At 44.1% G+C, this 24,372-nt stretch overlaps 1 protein-coding gene and 2 non-coding genes across 3 annotated transcripts; all 3 read left to right on the forward strand.

Moving 5' to 3' along the window:
• The first annotated feature begins 685 nt into the window (after nucleotides 1–685).
• Nucleotides 686–22,448, forward strand: eif4g1a (eukaryotic translation initiation factor 4 gamma, 1a). Its single transcript, XM_071925062.2, has 30 exons — nucleotides 686–1,091; nucleotides 3,479–3,605; nucleotides 3,706–3,789; nucleotides 4,940–5,119; nucleotides 5,337–5,436; nucleotides 6,654–6,802; nucleotides 7,045–7,137; nucleotides 8,759–8,834; nucleotides 8,946–9,884; nucleotides 10,003–10,091; nucleotides 10,287–10,476; nucleotides 10,930–11,063; nucleotides 12,113–12,232; nucleotides 12,975–13,370; nucleotides 13,643–13,789; nucleotides 13,938–14,171; nucleotides 14,380–14,484; nucleotides 15,049–15,372; nucleotides 16,051–16,168; nucleotides 16,255–16,354; nucleotides 18,014–18,291; nucleotides 18,461–18,582; nucleotides 18,736–18,908; nucleotides 19,103–19,228; nucleotides 19,362–19,443; nucleotides 19,663–19,761; nucleotides 19,912–20,055; nucleotides 20,189–20,270; nucleotides 20,661–20,801; nucleotides 20,982–22,448. The coding sequence occupies exons 2-30, from the start codon at nucleotides 3,531–3,533 to the stop codon at nucleotides 21,161–21,163; spliced, it is 5,082 nt and encodes a 1,693-aa protein (XP_071781163.2). The 5' UTR covers nucleotides 686–1,091; nucleotides 3,479–3,530; the 3' UTR covers nucleotides 21,164–22,448.
• Nucleotides 13,442–13,518, forward strand: LOC139931599 (small nucleolar RNA SNORD66). The gene has a single exon (XR_011785521.1). It is a non-coding gene; the product is annotated as a small nucleolar RNA SNORD66 (small nucleolar RNA).
• LOC139931600 (small nucleolar RNA SNORD66) lies at nucleotides 14,267–14,343 on the forward strand. The gene has a single exon (XR_011785522.2). It is a non-coding gene; the product is annotated as a small nucleolar RNA SNORD66 (small nucleolar RNA).
• Nucleotides 22,449–24,372: the final 1,924 nt, after the last annotated feature.

Below are 24,372 nucleotides of genomic sequence, written 5' to 3' on the forward strand. Positions count from 1 at the left end.
CATGTAAAATCTGCTCAAAACCTTGTACTAAAATCGTTTTCACAGCACATGAGTCTCTTAAAGATATCTTTTTGAGAATGTCAAATCTTTGACAATGGGCAAGCTTATTTACCTCTCTAACATGGCACGTTTATTATAGGCCTATTTCCACTGTAATTCCCCAATCCATGAACCATAATGCATGAAGCAGACTGTAATTTCATATCAGGTGAATGTAGAATGCAACATCTCTGCACAGTATGTCAGACATTTCAGTGAATCATACTTAACAAGGCATGATGAAGGACTTCAAATATGAAGATTTTTTTCCATTAGACTATGATACAAAAAGTAGGCAATGGCAGAATTCGACTTGAGATAAGAAAGGAAATATTTTGCAAAAATATGATTTGACCTGGCAATTTACATTGAAGTTTGAGTAATAGCCTACAGAAAAAATGGCAGTGTTCACAAAAAACACAATAGTGAAGAGATACATTTTGTGATTTTTATGAGATGGCCATATTGTATTGTTTCGGATAATGTACGTGCATGACTATCACATGGCTGTTAGGCCATGATATGAAATAATAGTAATATAGTCATTAATCTCCTGTATCACATGACCAGGGAAACGGCATCAAATTTTAATTTTCCCGGAAGTAACCACGCGACTTGCTAGGCGCACCGGCTCCCTAGACAAGAAACATCGCACTATGGCCTCGCTGTAAGCCTACTGAAACGCCCGTTGTGTACATACCTCACCGGCAATCCGTCACCATCGACGCCTTGATCATGGACCTCCGGTCCAGAGGCTTTTTTCGGGGCCATCGGAGTTGCCAATAGTACTCCTGAAGTGCTATATTATTTGATTTTGTGTACTGTCACTTTTGCACGCTCCGGGGATTTAAATAGCAAGTGACAGTAGTAGCACTCACCCCATCTGCCAGCTAGCTAGCTAGCTCGCTAAGTCAATAGCTAAGAAGGGCATCACTTTCCTTTTGGAGTAAAGGACAAGAAAACTACACCACTACTTACATTAACAGAAGATAGGGCTTCAGTGGCTGATTCCCCGTCTTCCCATCTAACCACGCAGGCATTATTGATTCCTGGTAAGAATAACACCAATAGGTGTTGATAACGCTAGCTTGTAAGCTCACTCTGGCTTTGCTTCATTTTTGTCAAAGGCACACTAGCTAGCGTTAGCTGGTTGAAGAGGCCTGCCGGCTGTCAATCCACACACAAGGTTAGCTAACGTTAGCTAGCAAATTTTGCCATGAAGACTGACTAGTTACTTTATGTAATATTAAAAACGTATAGCTGACTGATTTAAATAACATAAGACAGTTAAGTGGCTATTCGAAGTTGTTTGAATCATTTATTGTTGGAGCTATTTGACCAACGCTGGCTGAAATGACAGCCAACGTTAATCGTTGTCACGGCTAATCTTCATTTGGTTATCCGTGTAACGATAGTCTACGGGTCCTGTTTTAGACATCTAACACTAGCGATTAACCGGAAAAAGTGTTGCGGCTTTGCAGCGATGTAAACTACTAACTGTAGAGAGCTAATGTTAACTGTTGAACTTTCAAACCTGACCTCACTTGCCTTGTTAGCTCATTACAAATGTCAAGCTACTGGTTTCATTTGCTTGTGGAGCTTTCTGGGCCTGTAATTAAATACTCCTTGTAGGACCGGGTTGGGCTAAACGCTAACTAGCTCAACTAACCTACAAATCAATGTCAAGTGGTACAACGTTATAGCTCGGATCGACTTATTTGCAGTTTCCATGTTTTTTTAAAGACAACGAACAGCAACATAAACTAATAGAATCATCTTTGTATAAGTTGACGTTAAATGTGGTATCCTCAAGTTCAGCCACGTAGCGTAACTAAGCATAATGTCAATGATACTGGGACACGTAGCCGTCTGTTGGCTAGCTAGGTTAACTTAACCTGCGAGGAATCTAGCTAGCGGGCCAGTAAAAATGCCTTTCATCCTATAGGACACAACGGGACGCACAGTTTGTCTTTTCACATCACATATAAACTGACATTTCCAAGATTGTTCTCCTGCCATATTTAACGCCAACTGTTAGCTGCTACTGCCGGTAGGACCATATGGTAGGTTTGTACATGGATGCTCTGTCTAAAAGCAGCATGGCACTAGCTAGCAGCTAACGATAGCTAGTATTTCAGCAGGTGGATGGTGTGTGACACGTCTGCTATTGATAGTCTTCACTGTTTTATTAACTCTGGCATGCGGTATTTTACACTTGCATAACCTCGGAAATCATTTAGCGTGATGAGAAAATATTACCAACATGCGAAATATATGTTGACCTAACGTTACTTGAATGGATTCTTTTCAGATCTAGCTAGCATTAGCAGGGGTATGGAAGCCGTTGGTAACACAGTAAATGAACTTTGACCCGAGGTATCCATTTTCCTAAATTCACTCAAAACCAGGCCAATCCAAGTGACTTGGTGGTAGGCACTCATGAGCTGGAAGTTAAACACCAAACCATTTTAACTAATCCCAATTCGTATTGGGCCCCTATTAGAAACTGTAATTGTTGGTGTTTTGCAGGGTGGTGTTTATGGAGGGATGTTTTTTATTGACACCATCTGTTCAATAGATAGCTGAGTTAATAGTGGGTCTGTGCTGATTGTTGCTAAGGAATGTAGCCAAAGTGCCCTTTTTGAAGTGTTTTACTAACCATCCCAGCCCTTTGTCTACTCAAACAATTGATTGTTTTGAGTATGGGTTGAGAACACATGAGTGTATACAAGTTGAGGTTGAGCAAGGAATCCACTAAGGATAGTGACACACATTGTTGCTAAGATGGCATGCCTGTCAGTGCAGTATGCAGGGGAACAAGACTATGGGAGGGCGTTCATCCCTGTTATCATAGGAGGGACCATAGACCACACCCTCACTGCTTGGTTAGATGTCCCCGCTAAAATTTTAGACTTCAGCACAATGTTGTCTTGTATCTGACCTGTATGGCTGTCACATTGTAATGTTTTTTTAATGGAGAGCCCACTGTCTGTCACTAAAGATATTGGAGTCAAGGTTCTTCTGTTTTTCTGCTCACAATTTAACTGATTGTAGAGGTTTTATCCAAACAACTTAAAGCAATATTCCACTTAGTTTTAACATTTTTTTTTTTGTATATAATCTACTCACCAAGATCGGATGCAGCTGGGACGAGTTTTAAGATTTCGGATTTTTACTTCGTATTCATTTGAATGAGGCCATGAAAATAATCTGAAAACTTACATTTAACACCTGCAATTTTCAATTGACATCCGGTCCTGTTTTTTAGAACGTCATTTCGCCAAATAGCATTTTTATTGATAGACGAAAACATAGCGGAAGCATATACTCTGATTTTCATGGTGGTCAAGAGCTGAATAACCCCCCATAACCCCCAGACTTTGAATTGCAGTAAGGCTGATGCTTAGTTTTTTGTATCTCTTCCTCCTCTTTTCCTTAGGTAGGCGGGCAAGGCAGCGCCACCCTAATGCAGAACCACAAAAGCACGTGAAATGAACAAACCACCGCAGCCTATAACGGGACCCACCTCTGTCCCACATCCTGCCCCTTCCCCTGGATTGACACAGGTGAGAACCGGTGACATGGTTGTATCCAGCTTGTTTTGGCAGGTTAAAATTTGCAGGAAGTTGGCTAACATCTATTTTTCCTCCATTCTTCCACCTCAAGGCTGCCTATGCCCCTGGACAGCCCCCTTCTCTTGTGTTTGCCACCCCACCTCCACAAATGAACTCTGCACCGCAACCAAGACAGGTATTGTTCATTGCATGTTTTTTTTTTTCTTTCTGCTCATTTTTAGCAGTCAGTGTCTAAGTACGTGATATGTTTTGCTTGGTGCAAGTCCCCCCTCCACATTTCCTGTTCTTTCACATAGATTTCTGACACGGCTGCCTCTTCTCTAATGCTTTGATTAAACCTGTGTGTGTGTGTGTGTGTGTGTGTGTGTGTGTGTGTGTGTGTGTGTGTGTGTAATAGCCTATTTGCACCCCCTTTCTCTCTGGCTGTCAATCTTGACTTCTTTTCTCTCTTTTGCTGTCCTCCCAGTTTGCTGCAGGGCCCCGTGCTTTACACCAACAGGTACTAACACCCTTCACTTTTCCTTAAATTCCCTCAGTGTAGTGCATGCATTCAGTCCCAAGTGTGGGAGGATTACATGAGAAAATTGCAGTCCTGAGATCAGATAAATAAAATGTTCCTGAGGTCCCCTAACATTGAGTACCATATCACATCTTAGAAATGCAGATTTCTCTGTATAATGCAATATCCAGTAGACAAGTGGTCCTTATTTTTTATTATTATAATTTTTTTTTTTAGCTGTAGCGACCCATGTCTTATTGAACTTATCTCTGATACTGAGTTGCATGTGCAGCTATTGTTGTTTGAGCTTACTGTTCATGGCTGAGTGATACACTGCTGCTTTTCATACTCTCCCATCTTACACCTCATCATCTCAACCTTCCACATTCTCTCTCTTGTCCTCATTTTCACCTTTTATCTCACTCCCTCTCTTGCTCTCTGCTCATATGTTGTGCGGCTGAAGGGTGGATACAGAGCATTACAGGTAACAGCTTTTCTCTTCCTCCTCCCCCTCCTCCTATCTTTGGCTAACCTCAGTGGGGTAGGGAGAAATGAAATTCAATACAATTTAGACTCGGTGTAACCCAAGAACTGAACTTGCTGCACGCATTGGCAGTTGCTGTGAGTGCAGTGCTTTCAGCTCGGGGAGTGACCGAACACACACACACACGAAGACACCACCACATCCTGACATAGGGCTTAGTCGAACTTACTGTACTTGCTTATGATGTCAAATGCCCACACGCAGTGCAACAGGTTTGTTTATACTAAAACTGATATATCGTTCATTCTTCTTCCCCTCTGTGCTCCCTCGCCTGTCCTCCAGGGTTACTATCAGAACCGGCCGACAATGCCCAACAGTGCTCCGAGGGTCCAGACCAGTAGTGGCCCACGACCTGTGGGACCCACTCATGTCTACCCGCCCGGCTCCCAGATGATGATGATTCCCCAGCAGCAGCTCTCCTTCGCTGGCTCCCCTCAGGGCTACTTCATCCCCCCTGGACAGGTTAGTTCATATTCATCACATCACCAACTTGATGAACCAGCACACATATAGATTATATACCTGACCTGACAAGCCACCTACATAATGTTTTATATGTGATGCTCATATTACTAAGACTGTGGAGATAGCAGAGGTTGACCTGAAGCTCTAACAACTTAATTATCCATCCCTGGCCCTCTAATATGGTTATTCCCGTCTCTTTATGGTCTTTCTGCAGTATCGGGCCCCGTATATTCCACCTACTCAGCAGTATCCTGTGACCAGCAGCACGGCAGGCTTCTATCCTGGAACTAGCCCTGCTGAATACCCTGCTTATGGTGAGGGATTTTGCTCTAGACCGACACCTGCCAAGTACAACCATAAACATGGACAACGATCAGCCAAAACGGATGAAATCTATCACGAATATCAGAGATCCTAATTGAACTTGGATTTAGCATCTAGTTTTAATCCATATCCATTTGAGTCCCTCTTTGCCCATATGTTAGTGCTGGATGTGTCTTGGTTTTGCCTGGCAGGTTGGTGTGTGTAACGTCTCTCTGGGTCAGAACACCACTCTGTGTGGTGACCGGCCAGTTGTATGAGGTCTGGCTTGGTTCTGCTTCGGTCTGTGTCCTTTCTATCTGCAGTCTCACCTGACACAGCCTTTAACACCCTGCTTCCTCTGGTTCCTCTCATTAACTCATTCTGCATCTGTCTCTTCCTGCCCTCCCTCCTTCTCTTTCCTCCCTTACCCGTCCCTCATTCCCTTCCTCTCCTTTGCGGCGTTGGTTCAGAGCCCTCTCTTGCTGCGAGGGAGAGGCGGGGTGGTGGGGGGAGAGGGGGCGGGCGAGAGAACGGGCGTCTCTCTCTCCACGGTGCTCCTCTCACCTCCCAGCGCTACCCCGGTGAGTAGTGTGTGTGCTTGTGTGTTGGTCAGCAGGCTTCAGTGGCAAGAATCTGTGTGGCATCTCCTGTCTCCGATGGTGTTGCTTGTATGCTTGTGCAATTTTAGAATTTTCAAATGTACATTGGTCATTTATGTATGTACGAGTTTGTATTTGCCTGTACATATCTTGCTACGTAGACTTTACATAGGCTCTCGGTGTGGACTCTAGTTTTAGTGTGTTTTTGTGTCCCCATTTCAATCCCTACAGGAATTCCCAATTTTGTGATTGCAAGATGCCAAATCAATAGCACCTAAAAATATTGCAAGGGCTTTCATCACTGCACTATACTGTACAAAATAACTCTTTTGAAAAAATTGACAAGGACCACAGATTTGACCAATTACACATTTACCAGTCTTATCAACAAGCAAATGTTTAGTTTTATCTTGATTATCCCTACCTGCACAACAATTCCACTCACAACAATCCCGCAAATTGCCTTGCAATTACTCCAAAAAATTCGTCAAGTAAAGAATTTTTGGTCATAACCACAGAAAAGAATTCACCATTTTTCAGTCATTGTAGTGTGAAGATGTGCCTTGAGTTATAGTGTGCTCATGTTTTTTTTTTATCGATGCCTTTTCCTTTTCCTCACCTTATTGCAGGAGCATACTATCCAGCTCAACCCCAGTACTCGCCGTCTGTCCAGCCAGCGCCAGTCATGATCAACCCCGCCCAGCAACAGCAGCAAGCTCCGCCTCCTCAGCAACCGCCGGCACAGCCGCAAGGCCCACCCAAGAGGGAACGCAAACCGGTAGTGTGTCACAACAAAGGGCAGCGGATGTCACCTCTTGTCTGGGGTCAAAAGAATTGAATGGAGAGAAACTGTATTGTATGCTCAATGTGGAACTTTCCCTTTTACCTCAAAATAACAATGGCATTCATTATGACGGGTTGCAGCTGTAGATCAGCGGTGAGAGGATGGTGACATAGTATTTTACTATAGGATAGGTGTTTAGTGGAAACTTAACCAGTACTTGTCCTTTCTCCTGATAGATCAGAATACGAGACCCCAACCAGGGTGGGCGTGATATCACAGAGGAGATAATGTCAGGTGGAAGGTCTACCTCCACACCGACTCCCCCACAGGTAAGACATCACTCTTTTTGGGAAGGCAAGGCTCTATTGATGAATTCAAATGCTAATCTGAGGCATTCATGTTTGCTCAAGAGCCCGCATCACTTGTTGTAAGATTGTTTTATTTATATTATTAACCAGTAATACTAGTAGTACTAGTAAGAGCATGTTTGTGTTAAGTTTACTCTAGTTTAATGACGTGGTATAGTGTTTTTAAATCAAATTCTTGGATTATCTGAGACTAATCTATACTGACATAAGGTATGTGTGGAACATCAGTCTGTGATGATAAGGATAGGAAAGAACAAGAAGGTTTTTAATTGGCCAAACTCCAGTTACATAAAGAAAGGTTGCAGTTTACCCATTTAACTATTATTTCAACCACATATGAATGTGGATGAAATAATAGTAATAATAAATAATAATCTAAGAATGCAGTCATTTCTAAGACTGAAACAAAACTTTATGGATTTTGTACAGTTTACTGTCTAAGGTTTAGAAAATGGCGGATAAAACAAGCATTTAATTGCAAGAGATGAGTACTGGAATTATTTTCCATTTTAAACTAAAGCTGGCAGTATACTAGCTGCGGAAACAAGACTCGGCTGGTTTGTACGAACAAAAGGACACATTTGGGCAGAAAAAGAAGTGCCACATTCAGAGTTTCCATTAGACATGTTTTTTTGCCAGCCAACATGACTGGTAAGATTTCAGGATTCCGGACAAGTGGAGCTTTTACCGGACACATGTTTTAAATAAGATAGAATAAATTTAAATGGCAATAAACAATACAAATGAATGCAATGATCCAACAAATCGACAGAAAGAAAGTCACCAGAAAGGAAACTATTTCTTGCGGGCCTTCAAGAATCTTGCTGCCTTCATGCGTAAGCTCGTACTTCGAGTTTCATGGTCAGAAATATGCTGTGTATTCAAGTACTTTTTAGTCAGAAATTACAAAATGGACCCTGAAACAAAAGTAGCTTTTTGGTGACTATTTTAGAAACCCAGTGGTACAGAGTTAAATAGTCGCATACGTTTTGTAATTGATATTTTATTTATTATTTTTTATGTTTTATTTTTATTGGTGAGTTAATGGCATAAATATTGGAGTTTTGGACCCACCATGCAATTGTTTGGCACTTTGGCACTTGGAGCTATTTGTAGTAATTTTGTGGTCATTTTATGATTTGCGATTTAATTAGGCTATTGATTGGTTTATTTATTTGTCATATTTTCCACCGGACATTTTGGCCAACAATATGTTTAATTGTCAACTGCATGTTTTACCAGCCAAAAACAGGCATACCGGCTAACAAAAACCCTGACCACATTGCCTCAGCCTCTGCAGTGTGCACAGGCATTCTGGCCAAACTAGTGGAATTCTTTACACACCAGCCCCCAGTGTGCGATTGTCTACATTTGGTCTAAAATATCACAATTGGTTGTGTTGCTTTGTGGGAAAACATGTTAATTTTTCTCCTGGTTGATTGCGAATATACACAAATTTGTACGTGCCATTGTGTTTAGCCATAGTTCCGTTTTGGGCTAGTTTGCCGTCGTTGCAAGTATACTGCCACCCTAAACGGTGATCCGATAAACTCTAAATACTTCTATTTTCTTGTGTTTACAGGCCTCCATATCAGATGGAGGTTCTGCCCAGACCAACGGTGAAGTTACACAACCCGTCACCACAGTGACGAGAACAGGTGAGTACGTTTTCTCGGTTTTGGTTTGCATAAAAAACAAAGTGCAAGGTTACTGTATTTTTTTTGTCTTTCTGCTCATTGTTTGATACTTAAATATGTTTTACCGCCCAGATGAAAACGTGGAACCTGCTCCTGTAGCTGAAACCCCACCTCCTCCTGCCACAGCAAATCCAGAGCCTGTGGTCGAGGCCAAACAGGAAATGGACAGCCAGACAGCCCCGCCCACTGAGTCAGCCACGCAATCCGTGGCCTCTGCACCGGCTGCTGAGGTGCCAACCCCACTGGCAGAGGACCAGCAGTCTCCCTCCTCCATCCCTCCAGCACCAGTCTGTACCCCTCCTCTTACAGACACAGTAGCTAAAGTAGGAGACACAGTGGATGCTCCTGTTGGCCCGGCTGTGACATCATCAGCGAAAGAGGTCCCTGCCAAACAGGAGGAACCACAGATTGCTCCAGCAGCAGCAGCAGAGAAGGCACCAGAGAAAGAAGAGAAGAAAACAGAAGAGGTGAAGAAATTGCAAAAGGAGGAGCAGGTGGCCAGTGCCAAGTTGGAGCTAGAGCCTGCAGTTGAGGTCATGGCAGCAGTGGCCCCTGTTACAATGGCAATTGAAGAAGCTGCTAGTCCACCTACAAAGGCAGTGGCAGAAGTCTCCTCTGAGTCTGCTGTTGAGCCTCCAGTCTCTGCACAGGAACCTGCTGCTCCACAGACCCAGAGTGCTGCCCCCAGCTCTGCCCCTGAGCCCGAACCCACACCAGCTCATAAGGCAGAGCCTCTGCTCTCCAATGGCCTTCCTCAGGACGCTGATGAACTGTCTGAGGATATGGCATTTCCAGACACTACACCCCTCGCCAAGCCAGACACCTCTCGATCTCAGGAACCCACATCCGTGGCTACTGTGGTAACGCCGGCCCAGGAGGAGGAGGAGGAGGAGGAGGAGGAGCAGAAAGAGGAGGAGGAGGAGGAGGAGGAGGAGGAGGAGGGGAAGGAGAAAGGTGAAGTTACCCCCCCTGCCTCTGTCAGCTGCCTCACAGAGGAAACTACTATGCAAGGTAGGGTGGAATTGTTGAATTGTTGTTGTGGAAGAGTTTTTTTTACTTGCATTTTATGATTGTGTTGAGCTAGTTTTACTTAAGATTTTAATGTCAACACTGTATCCATCTCTTGAAGCTGCTGTGTCTGTGCCAAAGAAGAGAAGGAACATGAAGGAGCTTAACAAAAAGGAGCCCAATGGAGACATGCTGGATGCCTTCAAAGAGGTGTGTATCAGTCTGGGTGAGAGCATGTTGATGAAAGATGAAGAGAAAACACGCACACAGTGTTCAGTGTCTGTTTACAGTCTCAGCTGTAACAATAATGGCTTTGAGCATATTGGGTTTCAGAACACCACATTCTCAGTGAATGGAAAACGGGTTATAATATTGGTTCATCTTGTCCTGTTTTCTTCCCTCTAGGAACAGGAGGCTAAGGCTGCCTCTGAACCCTCGTCCACTCAGGCTGACCCTGTCCCTGCCGCTCCGGTTGCCCCTCCCACTGAGGTTGCAGATGAGACCTGGGAGGAGAAAGAGGACAAGCAGAATGCAGAACCCGACGGGTCTAAACCCACACCTGAGCCAACTGAGCAGAAATACCAGTACAAAGAAGGTGAGTCATGATTAGGATTTGCCATAACAGTGCAGATTTTTTTAGATTTTTGTTTGGAGTTAAATGTTAACAAACCTTTTGATGAACACTTTAATCTTTAGTGGCCCCAGTTAGATTTGAACCCCTAAACCAAGCAGTGTTGGTTCCATGCTCTGTCCTTGGAACTATACAGGTGTCATATTGATACATCATGTGCTTCATGGTTAAAGATACAGATCAACACTAGCAGGGTGAAATATCAGGGGAAACGGGGTGCTGTAGTGAGTAGAGAGACGGCCCTGCAACCAGAGGACCCAGGTTCAAGCATCCACCCTGCTGAAGTGTCCTGTGCAAGGCACTGAATCACTACCAGCTGCAGAGCCACCGTCACAAATATTCCCCCTCAGGGATCAATAAAGTATCACACATTGCATTAAATCCTCTGCATGTACACATCTCTCGCACATCTCTTAGAACAATGGAAGCCGATTGACCCAGAGGAGAAGAAGCGGTACGACAGGGAGTTCCTCCTGGGCTTCCAGTTCATCAGCGCCAGTATGCACAAACCTGAGGGCCTGCCTACTATCAGTGATGTGGTTCTGGACAAGGTAGGTGATGTTTGCACACTGCCTCATTCCAGAGTGGAGGACAAAGGGGCTTCTATTTGCATGTGCAATCACACAAGGTTTGTTTGGGGTTGGCATTGCACTGCATTTGTTATCGTTGTGAGCTGTAATGGTCAGAAGTCCCTCAAAGTTCTTACTGTTACATTTAACTTATGCTATAGTGAAAACTATAAATCATAAAGAAGTTTCCTCCTATATTAAAAAACTGCTTGGTAATTATTTAGCCTACTAGGCTACAGATGGTGTACTGTGGACCTTTTTTCATTTTGACATAATTGAGCCATATTTCCCCTAACCTGGAGTTATAATAGTAATAATTATTGCTATTATTATTTTCTGTTCTTGTTTTATTTGTTTTGTCTGCCTCACTGTGTAAAGCGTCCTTGGGTCTCTTGAAAGGCGCAATATAAATCTAAGTTATTATTATTGTTATTATTATTATTATTATTATAATCACCAGTTGGTTTGTAAATAACATTACTTTGTAATATTCAGACAGTGGTCATAATGTCCATATATGGGATTTTAGAGGTATCAACAAACTGACCCACAATGTATTCTCGTTACCGAGTCAGAAATATTGTTAACAACAAATTAACTTCCCAGATTCTTTTGCTTAAATTTGGTTAGGACCAAGGTAGCAGTCACTAATCATGGTGCAGTTTAATATGTATTGATAGAGTTTCAGAACAATGCTGTACATGATAGAAACTTCACACGTGCACCACAGGTTCCCCTTACAGAGTCGAGAGTAGCACCTTGCTGCATACATTTGCATGTGGAAAATATTATTTTCTACTACTACTGTAACTCCTTAATGCTTTAAGATACAGACTTCATATTAATGTCACGCTTGTGTTGTGTGAAGACATGTTAACCATAAATATTTACTAATTTATGCAATAATATGCTTAATTAATTACCTAATTAGCATACATGGATATGTTGTATATTGGGATTATGGTGGGACATTATGAAGCTTAAATGCCTCTTGTGTTGACAATGTTTTGTATGTCTTACTATGCCTGTAGGCTAATAAGACTCCACTACGCCCTGCTGACCCAGCCCGTATGATGAACACCGGTCCTGATTTTACTCCCTCATATTTGGGGAACCTTGGCAGCAGGTCAGCAGGAGGACCACGAGGCCCGGTAAGTGAGAGAGTCTATGTGTATGTCCGTTCTCCCTTGGGAGTGAGTGTTGCTCATTAAAGGATAATTCCTGTCCCTTGTCCCTAGGCCTGCACGATTATGCCTATAAAGATAATCCCAATTATTTTGCTAAATATTGTGATCACGCTTAATAGTCACAATCATCAGGGCGCAGCTACAACGCTAAGGCAAACTTTGCTCAGGATCTGGTTTAAAAGCAAAGTATCTCCAAATGACAGACAATGATCCACTTTTAAGAAATAAAACAGTTTTCACGTTCAGTCAAGGGAGAAGGATTTTCCTCTCCAATGTTGGGCCCTTCCATTAATTTCCACTTTGCGCTATGTTTCTAAATATAGTTGAGGTAAGTTTCTCATTCTTTCCCACTGGAGCTGCCTGCTTTTCCATCTTAACTTTCATTTTGGTCACATGGGTGCATGTTGCATATTCAAACGTTATGATTGGTCACGCATAATGGAAGCATTTAATATACCACACCAGTACTTTGAGGGGAATTGAAATATAACACTTCAATATTGACGAATTACACAATTATTAATCGTGGAAACATAAAATTGTGATATATGACTCTGCTGATTGAACTTTGACAAAACTTACAGGTCGAAAGTAAAAATGTTCGCATATTTTAGTCCTCCTGCTCACGTCTTTTAGTCCTCCGCTTTCTCCTCTCCTGTTATTCTGCTTCACCTCACTAATGTCTCTCAATTTGCATTCCCTCCAGCCTCCCGGGCCACGTCGCTCCCAGCAGGGCCAGAGGAAAGAACCCAGGAAGATCATCACCAGCATGTCCCTCAATGATGATGTGCAGCTCAACAAGGCTGAGAAGGCCTGGAAGCCCTCGGCGAAGAAGTCTGCTCGCAGCCGCGGGCCGGAGGAGCCGACCGATGAAGGAGACGACCCAGAGCAGGCCAAGACTCGGGAGCTGTTCAAGCGTGTGCGCAGCGTCCTCAACAAGCTGACCCCACAGATGTTCCAGCAGCTGATGAAGCAGGTGACAGAGCTAACGATAGACACGGAGGAGAGGCTCAAGGGAGTCATCGATCTCATCTTTGAGAAGGCCATCTCCGAGCCCAACTTCTCTGTGGCCTACGCCAACATGTGCCGCTGCCTTATGGGGGTGAGTGATCCCATCTGTGTTTGTGTCCAAGTCTTGTGCTTTCTCTCTTTGCACTCTTTCCCCTCCATTTGCTCCAATGATGACTTCCATTTTGTGCCACGTGTCTGGGCCACTGAATACTCATGATGGGATTGAGGAACTGAAGGAGCACGTTTATTACTGTTCTTTCTGTTTAACATGTCTGATCAAGTTGTTATCCAATAGGAAGTTTCCAAATTGATATGAGTAGAACTTGTCTTAACAAGACTCCCTCATTGTTTCCGCCTCTTCAGTTGAAAGTCCCCACCACAGACAAGCCAGGAGTCACTGTGAACTTCCGCAAGCTGCTGCTCAACCGCTGCCAGAAGGAGTTCGAGAAGGACCAGGACGATGACGAGATCTTGGAGAAGAAGCAGAAAGAGATGGAGGCTGCCAAAGATGTGAGAAATGTGCTCTTTTTGTGTCACTGTCACAACCACCACAGTCTTTATTTGTTCTTGTTCTTTATTTTGACTGAACTGATAAAATTATCTACTTTGACCCTGACACAAAGCACAAACACCCATGTTTGCTTGTATCTACCCTCAGGAGGACCGCGAGCGCTTGAAGGTGGAGCTGGAGGAGTCTAGGGACAAGGCCCGCCGCCGTTCACTGGGTAACATAAAGTTCATAGGCGAGCTGTTCAAGCTGAAGATGCTGACAGAGGCCATCATGCACGACTGCGTGGTGAAACTACTGAAGAATCACTATGAAGAGTCTCTGGAGTGCCTCTGCAGGCTGCTCTCCACAATTGGCAAGGACCTGGACTTTGAGAAGGCCAAGGTAGCAAATTATACACATTCTTAGACACATATGTAGACGCATGTAGGGTGAATTGTAAAGGGAAGTGAATGATGTCTATAGAAAATACATACTGTCTCCTGTGATGACTTTTTTTTTTTTGCCATGTGTCTGGGCCACTGATAATTAGTGATGGGATTGAGGAGCTGACGTGACAAAACCACTCATGTTTACACTTTGTGTCTTCCAGCCCCGTATGGATCAGTATTTTAACCAGATGGACAAGATCATCAAGGAGAGAAAGACCTCATCCAGAATTCGCTTCATGCTGCAGGACGTCCTGGACCTCAGAAGGGTAGGAGTTAATTTCACTCATTTTTGACCCTGTCCTTTGTCCTCTTTCCCTTTCTACTGAAGTTGATTCAACTTGTCATTCCTCCTCACACAATTGCATTCCAGACAGGAGTAAAAACAAGAAAAGTGAGGATATACATGGCAGTTCAATACAAAATTAAACGGCACACTTCATTGTAACAGTAGTAGTATAAGTGACTGATGCCAAGTAATTGAAGTATTCCAGCATGAGCAGAATCGCGGTATACTGGCATTAATCAACAGGAATTATGAGGTGCATGGGAGTCCAGGATGCAGGTATTAAATGACTGGTGTATAGAATTCAAGTGTTGGAGTTTTGAGAGAGTTGCAGTTAAAGTGTTGCTGGTAAAGGTGTTAAGGAAAGTCCACCGTGGTGTTGGTGAGTTCTGTTTCACGGGGGTGTGGTGCAGTGGGCAGTATTGTTCATTAAAGTTCACCAGGGTCTCTATAATTATAACTTTTGCTCTCCTTGTATCCCTACCTCACTTGAAATTTGGAATAGTTTGAGATTATGTTTTCACCCTTCCCCACCTCTGCTCTGTAGAATAACTGGGTGCCTCGCAGAGGAGACCAGGGTCCTAAAACAATTGACCAGATCCACAAGGAAGCAGAGCTGGAGGAGCACAGGGAACAGATCAAGGTTCAGCAGCAGCTCCTCTCCAAGAAGGAGGGAGGAGGAGGAGGTGGAGGAGGAGGAGGAGGTGGAGGAGGAGGCGGCAGGATGGGAGGAGGGAACATGGGGGGCCGAGGCCCACACACCCCAGGAGGAGGCCGGGGTAGCCAGCCTCAGGACGAGGGGTGGAACACGGTGCCCATCTCCACCAAGAACAGACCTATCGACACCTCCCGCCTTAGCAAGATCACAAAGGTATGTCTAAGTCCACCAAAGGTGTCTCCACCACCAGTCTCAGTTAAAAATATTGGCTTGTTATGGCAGTGGTTCTCAATCCTGGTCTTTGGGACCGAGAAGTCCTGCTGGTTTTCATTCTAGCCATCTAATCAGGGACTGATTCACATCTGGGATGGAGGTTGAATGTAATTATCTACCTTGCAGGATAGAAAACTAGCAGTACTCTGGGAACCAGGATTCAAAACCACTGGTTTAAGGGGAAGTGATGGATAGTTTATTGGAGGTGACAACTTTATAGAATACAGACTGTAAACGGACTGTAAGCTGTAAGTCCTTCTGCACAGGGTGTCTGCAGGCCCTGAATTAAATCTTTAAAATGTCTTCAATTTTATTGTCTAAACTCAAGGCCTTCAAAGGTCTTGAATACAATTAAATATAGCATTTCATGTCTTAAATTCAGTTTTTGAGTTCTTTAACAGTTTGTGGTTTCTTAGTGCGCTGTTTTTCCAGTAATAAATTAAACCAGTCTGCTATGTCTACAGTTTTTTTTTTTTCATCTTCAGATTTATTTCAGTTGCAAAATTTCTTATTTCATTCTTTCATTAAAAATTCCAAAGAATATAACCTGATGAAACTTGCAGAGATCTGGGTGAATGTGTCTGTAACCCTGTGTGTTGGTCCTGTGTTTCCCAATAGCCTGGTGCTCTGGACTTCAACAATCAACTGCTGGCTCCAGGGGGCAAAGGCATGTGGGGCAGCTGGGGCAAGGGCAGCAGTGGAGGAACAGGAGCTAAGCCAGCCAGTGGAGAGCAGGGTAAAACACACACACACGCTTTCAAAAAGATGGCATGGTATTGGTTTTCTCGGTCGGGGGATTAATCCATCTTTTTCCTCCTCCAGACACTGGTCGTCCAGCTACCAGCACCCTCAACCGCTTCTCAGCCCTGCAGCAATCTGGTCCCTTATCTTCCACAGACTCTGACCGCAGAGTTCCTCAGAGGTATTTAGCAGCTGCAAAGATCTTCTCACCACCTGAACTCTCTTTGCTCCCTCTCTCTCTCTCTGCTTTGTTCCTTTGTGTCTAGTTTCCTCTGTGTCGTCCATTCCTTCACTGTTCACCCTGTACTCCTTTCTGTGAATGGCGTACAATGCCCATCTGTAACAATATCCAATATTGTTACAGGACAATATGAACACCTGGTAATGCACACTTACACATCCAAAATGTGGTCAGCCAATGACGCATTTGCAAACCCTGAATATGTGCTGTAAATCTGTAGATCTGTAAACTGTCTACCTGTAAATCTGTCAATTGTCAACATACCAAGAAATTTGTCAAGCTGACACAAGCTCTTAATCACCATGATGACAATGCTGTACAGTGTTTCCCACACATAGACTTTACTTGGGCGGGCCGCCCAGGTATATTAACGGCCGCCAAAGTATATTTGGCAACCCATTTTAGCATTTATTTTTTTAATTTTTTTATCCGTCCAAGAGAACGACGCCATCCGCGATTGATTAACTAGTGAACAATCTCCCCTCGCTCTGCTCTACCCCTCCAGGGTTTCCCACACACAGAAAACTTTATATGAAACTATATAATCGTAAAACTGCGTGTAGCGCATTGATTCGCTCAGCCCCTAATTGCTCCACGCGACCTCTCTCGCTCTCTCGCTCTCTCGCTCTCTCTCTTTCTCTCTCTCTCTCTCGCTGGACCCGTCTGTTCGCCTCCCACTGCACACGCGTGAGGGATATTTTTTTTACATGCCAAGAAGACTGAATTCCCGAAAAGAAGAACTAACAGTTAACGTTACTCGGAATACAGCTGAGTTTCCGAGATTAGCACACTGTATAGCCTAGCTGCTAGTCAGTATCCACTGAGTGGACTGATAACGTTAATATTAACTTTTTAACTCTGACTCTGAATGTTTGCTCCCTCAATCCAGATTAATATTGAAAAATATTTTCAAAGAAGGAAAAGGACTCGTCCTGAGGAGGAGCAGGGACAGTCTGGACCAGAGGAGCTGCTGAGCAGTAAAACAGATAATAATGTCACAGGCTGTAATGTAACGATGTAAAGATACATGAGAGACTGACAGCACAGAGAGATGCAGAGGGGCAGAAAAGCAGATTTCTCTGTAAAAGGGGACTCATTTCTATTCTTCACCTTGTAGACAAAAGCAAGCAACAAACAGAACAGTGTAGCACTGTTTATATTTTTAAGTTATGTTATCTTTGACACAAAGTACTTTAGATATATACAGGTTAGTTATTTGATAATAATAATAGTTATTAGATAATTTTTCAGCCATCCAGGTAGTGGGATCCTTTATTGATATTAGCCTATATATTGACAATATAAGAGAATACAAGAATAAAAAGGCACTCCCCCCTAACCCCCCCCCCCCCCCCCCCCCCCCCCGGTGCCAACCCACCTACCACCACAAGTACATTCGAATTCTGTGGGAAACACTGCTGTATCTACAATTACACACACAGGGAAAAATTTATTACAGCAGGAAATTTCCCGACTTCCCCACGTTTCCGCTTATGTTACCTTCCCATTCTGCCCTTGGTACCCTTTCTCCATTTCCCCCTATCCGTAGCCACATCCTCCTCCTTCATTTGTAACATTGCCTCTCTCTTTCTACCTCAGGTCTAGCTCCAGCCGTGAGCGCGGTGGGGACAGAGACAGGAACGATCGCGACCGGGACAGGTTTGACCGCTTCGACCGCCGCGAGGGACAGGAAGGTCGCGACGACAGGGGCAACCGGCCCCCCATCACCAAGCGCAGCTACAGCAGAGAGTCGGAGGAGCGCGGCGGAAGGGGGGGAGACAGCCGGGCCTCCACTGAGCCTGTGCGCCGTGTGGCCAGCATGACTGACGACAGGGACAGAGGAAGCCGGGACAGAGCTCCAAGCAAAGAGCATGCAGGTACAAGCCTAGGGAGCTGAAGTGGAGCTGTAGAAATGAAAGAATGTTGTGTGATAGATGTAATGGAGGACAGGAGTGGTGTAACACAGAACTATGTATATTGAGGAGATCAAGATGCAAGGGGGGAAGAGATGAGACTTAGCATGTATTGTCACCCTTTTTTCCACAGTGAAGCGTGAGAGCGCCCCCACTCCTCCCCCTGCTCCTTCTAAACCTGCCTTGTCTGAAGAGGAGATTGAGAAGAAGTCCAGTGCCATTGTCGAAGAGTACCTCCACATCAATGACTTGAAGGTACAAACATGGCACCGTGCACACTTGCATGAAACAATATGAATTTTACTTGCATGCACACACACACACACATACAGGCCTGCCAAAGCAAATGCTTGGGAGTATGAAACGGCTCTGATGCCTTTCTTCGCCTTTCTTCCTCTGGTGCTGTAGGAGGCGTTGCAGTGCGTGGCAGAGCTGAACAGCGCCTCGCTCCTCTTTGTGTTTGTGCGGAATGGTGTGGAGTCGACGCTTGAGCGCAGCACCATCGCTAGGGAGCACATGGGCCTGTTGCTGCACCAGCTCATCAAGGCAGGGACGCTGCCCACACAGCAGTACTACAAAGGGTGAGCATTTGAGAGGAAAAAAATTGTCGCGCAGTGTGTGTTTGCTCAGGCATTTGACTACATGCAAGACAAAATTTTCACATCTGGCGTATCCTTAACTTAACTGTGACTGACTGATTTGGAAATATCAAGATAAGCAGAAAGTGTGTGGCTAGAGTGAGAGATTGAAGTGTGTGTGTTTTCGGGCGCTGTAGGCTACAAGAGATCCTGGAAGTAGCGGAGGACATGGCCATAGATATACCCCACATCTGGCTCTATTTGGCTGAGCTCATTACCCCCATGCTCCATGAGGGAGGCATCCCCATGGGACAGCTCTTCAGGTGAGGCCCAACCCTAGAAGTCGGCAAGAAATAATTGTATGCTGCTGAACACTGATCCACAAAGAAATGGTCTGTAATAAGGGCTTTCAAGGGATGTGAAATGGCCTCTGAACCTGTGTAATTGTGTGTCTAGGGAGATCTCAAAGCCTCTCGTGCCTCTGGGGAAGGCTGGCGTGCTGCTGGTACAGATCCTCACCTTGCTCTGCAAAGGAATGGTAAGTCGCATCCCGTAGATAAATCCGCTTTTCTCTTTGTAAGGCATGTAATGTCCACATTAGGCGCCCACTTAAATAGCTCTGATCATGTTTCCAGACATTCTTTGACCTTTCTTTAGTCTTGTAAACCTTCCTTTATCGGTGTCCATGTCTATGATCTAATACTTTGTGCAGTTTAATATTATAGAGTCACTGAATTGATTGTTTTTTTCCCCTTAGACCCATAAGAAGATTGGGGCTATGTGGACAGAGGCTGGGCTGAACTGGAGAGATTTCTTGCCCAAGGATGAGGATGTGAACAAGTTTGTGACTGAACAGGTCTGTAGGAGGAGGAGTTAACTTTCAGACAGTGGAACAACTATACAAAAAGCTCATTCCAAATTTAAAAGCAAACATTAATTTGGAAGTTACTGAAGAATATATCTATAATTAGAATGTATCTCATGTGCTATTTCTCACCCATTTCAGAAGGTGGAGTTTACACTAGGGGAAGAGTCAGAGTCTGAGGGAACCGATAAGAAGAAGGTCCTAAGTGGAGAGGAGCTAAGCAAACAGCTGGATAGACTCTTCCAGGACAAGGCCAACAACCAGCGTATCCGAGACTGGGTCGAGGTGTGTGGGGGCAGCTGGTGATACTACTTTAGACTGAAGTATTCCATGCAGGCCTGTTTTTTGTGTGTTTTTTGTAATAAAGGTTGCACAATTGAGTAGTTTGGATTCTCATTGTTCAACTCTGATTTTTCAGGCCAACTTGGATGAGCAGCAGAGTGCTGCCAACCAGTTTGTGCGTGCGCTGATGACATCTGTGTGCCAGTCTGCCATCATATGTAAGTATGACTAATTAAAGGAGGTAGAAGTAACAAGGGCTGTCTGATTCTGGTTAAAATTGTAATCCCTGTTGTTTTTCTATTTATTTATTATGGGTGTCATTAGTTATGAATATTAGTCTCTGATTTGAGGAACCAAATTGTTTTACTGAACCTTTTGCATTTTACATCAACATCTTGACTACTTTCAGCTTTACCAGACATTCGAAGTGACATTTTCTGATATTGCTGATTTGACAGTATTCTACAAAGATTAATAGAAGAAACAAAAATCACAATATATGTGATTAATTGTGCAGCCCTGGAAGTAACCAATAACAAGTGAAAATCAAAAAGTTTTATCCAAATTCATGGTTTATATGAACAAGTCTTGGTTCCTCGTCCTTTCAGGTGAGAACCCATACAAGGTGGACGTGGAGCAGATTACCCAGAGGGCCAGTCTGCTGCAGAGATACCTGTGTGATGAGCAGAAAGAACTGCAGGCCCTTTATGCCCTCCAGGCGCTGATGGTGCATATGGAGCAGCCAGCAAGTGAGTGTCCTGTCGCTGTCTGTGTCTGTCTGTAGTGTGGCAGCCATAATCTGCTATGAGTAGACATAGTCTGTGGGTGAAGTACACTAATGAAGTATAATTTACTGCAACTGAAACAGCAGTTGTATACTTAACGATACTCTGCAGCATACATCAACCTCTGCTGTTCTGTCTCTGCAGACCTGCTGCGGATGTTCTTCGACACCCTGTATGATGAGGATGTTATTAAAGAGGAGGCCTTTTACAAATGGGAGTCCAGCAAGGACCCTGCTGAGCAAACGGGCAAGGGCGTGGCCTTGAAATCAGTCACCGCCTTCTTCACCTGGCTCCGTGAGGCCGAGGAGGAGTCTGATAAGGACTAAGGACTCAACTGAATGCTGTCGCCCCCTTTTGGCAAGGCATGGGCTTTGCAGGTGGCTGTGGAGAGTCATGGACTACAATGCCTAAGAGGCGGACTCAATCAATCCTCAATGAGGATAAATCTTTTTTTGAGGGAAGGACTCATGAAAAAACAATCATTTCTCTTTCTTTCCCCTCCCTCTCTTGCTTCCTCATTCTCTTTCCCCACCTGCTTGTCGCAGCAAGTGTCCTCCTTATGAAATAAACCTGAAAAATGATTCAGCAGGATTGCTTGTTAACTATGCGTGAAATACCCCACGTCACTGCGGAAACATTTTTTCAAAAAATAATACAAACCAACACGCTGCTCTTTTTATGGTTCTAGATAATTATTTTGCCTGACATCCTATTTGACACGCGAGAGTAAACATCAGGGCGTGTCACGTAGCGTGTTGCTGAGACTGGGTATCATGCCATAATGTGTACGATATCCAAACAGAGCTCTTATGTCTTTTGTCCCTTACTGGAGTGTGCAGCATGATTGAAGTGTGTTTCTATTAATGATACAGTGGGAGAAACATTGATAGACAAATGTACGTTGATAACTAATATTTCGATGGATGGAGTTTTTAAGCAAAGGTTGTCTTTTCTTTTTCCACTTCGTGTTTACTACGATGGGACCTGAGGACAGAAACGTGGAGGACTGATTGTGACCCTTGACCTTGACTACTAGGGGGTGGTCTTAATGCTTCCTCTAAGCCATCCTGTCTCCCATCCCCAGTAGTCAACCAACCTGACTGACTCTTCATCTTTACCTCTTCTGTACTTAACATGAGCTGTTGGGGCGCTCTCCCTCCACTCCGGTCAGGGAGACCCCTGTAGAGGACACTTAATGACCCAATCACCATTAAAACTTGAAACCTACAGAAATTGACTTGATGAAATATATAAAGTTAAAAAAAAAAAAAGCAGAAATGATCCGAAAGCCTTTTCTACTCTAAGTGGAAACACATTTCAGGAGCGTTCTGTAAATATATAATGAAAAAAAAAAAGTTTTTTTGTCAGTTTTATTTTTCAGAAATAATAAACAGAAATTGCTGATGTAATGCCATGTATCCTTTTCCAGCAGAGGTGGCAGTTGTCCAGATGCAGAGAGGTGCTTTAGATAATCCATTGATTATTAGTTTTATTGGAATTTTGTAAATATTTTTTGCTTTCTTTATTATTTAAGAAATTATTGCTTCTTTTTGCATCGGAAACTGGAAAGATGAGGAAACGGAGCATTGCAAATAAAAGACTTATCAAGTTGCTGAGCAGAGTTTTGCATAAGTGTCCCAACCATTGTGGCTGCGTTAGTGTGTGTGTGGTTACGTGTATGCATGTGTTTTGTTTACATAATGTTCATATTGGCCTCTTGTAGGCTGTAGCTTAAGCTACATAACAACAAATCCCATGCAGGTTTTTCTTTTTACAAATGTATTGTGAAATTGGGGATTTGCAGGAATCTGAAGTCTAATTTTTTCCACCACACAGCTTTGCCGATTTGTATCTGAAAATTGAAAAGAAAATACGTTTTTTCTAATCGGTTTCCTTAGTATTGATAGAGACTGATCTACTGCATATGGTTTCACCTTGGTCCGCTCCTGGCGCTCACCCTGCATGTGGCCCTGTAATCTGCAGTGAATCTGTGCTGCAAAGGACTGCGAATGAATGGGAAAAGATCCAGATTACATGCAAATGACCAGCTGCAACGCTTTCTAGGACTAGAACATGAATAAAATTCCTGCGCAGTTTATCTTATTATAGGCTACATGGGGAGGGGGAGATGGGATATGACACCGCCTCGCGCTGATGACGCCCGCCAACAGGAGACATTTGGACAGCCTATGTAACCCATATACCGAGCAACAAATGGTGCGTCTTTAGCGGCGACCTCATGCTGGAGTTGGGAATATGCACCGGGGACCGTGTGGTATTAGTAGTCTAGCACAAAGCTTACAGCAAGAGGACAAAACCCGCGTTATCATCTGTTGATAGGATTGGAGACAAGCGCATTATCATGTGCGACACTTCCAGTGCCGCCGCGGTCCGATTTACAGGTAGGTACCGAGTGGCGCTATACAGAAAATAATTACTTCCATCACATGCGTCGCTAGAGCTGTAAAGGTGCACAAAAGGACAGGGACTCTGCATCAATCATGTATCCGATGCAGGTATCGGTCGGTGCCATTGGTATGCAGATGCGGTCTTGAGAGGTTGCTTAGAGACATGCTGCATCCGCGCCTCGCACCCACTTCAACGACGGTGTTATTTTCCTGATAATTACAGGCTACGGGCCTGCTTCCATCAATGGCGAGATGATGTCTTATTCAGCCGGCAGCGTGTCGCTCCTTACACAAATACACCATCCCCAAATAAACCCAGCACTGCACGAGCCCGCTCCCTCAATTCATGCCAGAGGCTTAGCTCAAAGCCTGCATCAAGATGCTGGCAGAGTCGGTGCAGTCAAGCTGGCACTGCATCCCACTTGTTGGTCATAAAGTCAGATGCCTGCATGGATTTGAGGGTTTTAGAGTAGGCTACTGATCCCTTTATTCATGCACAATGTTTGCAGTTTGTTGTTGTGTTAGTAATGAGCATGTTTGTGTCAAAATGGCACACATACCACGTGAGTGTGCCTCTGGTCTAAACACCAGCCATACTGCAGGCGTTATGATTAAAGAGGAGCTGTCCACGGTGCTGAAAAACTGATAGAGCCTCATGCAGGAGCTGCATGTGTTTGTGTTAATCAAGGCTGAGGATGAGTCTGTGCTGCTTAAAGGTGTGTTTGTAGGTGATTTAGTGCTGGGCTAGTGTTGATTAATGTCACATGGGCTGTGGGTGTCTATGCCCCTTAATGTCACCCTCTCCCTAGTCCCTTCCTACTTGTCATTGACACACATAACTGTTGACTTCATCACAGGCTTATATCCACAGTCAGGAGCCTTCCCTTTCTTATCTGCTTTGGGAGCCAATCTGCTTGAGGATGTCTGGTATTAGCGAGGTGATGTCAAGTCAGGCACGTGCATCAGAGCTGAGGTCAGGCTGCAGGTGTCATGCTTGATGAGAGAGTGATTTACACTTTCTAAAAGAAAATGAGAGCCATTTTAGACCTCTCTTTGCTCCATATTTACTGATATTCACAGATTTAGCTGACCCACCAGACCTATTAGGTGTAGACATATGTTTTTGG

This window comes from Centroberyx gerrardi, chromosome 13 (assembly GCF_048128805.1).
Source record: "Centroberyx gerrardi isolate f3 chromosome 13, fCenGer3.hap1.cur.20231027, whole genome shotgun sequence".
NCBI lineage: Eukaryota > Metazoa > Chordata > Actinopteri > Beryciformes > Berycidae > Centroberyx > Centroberyx gerrardi.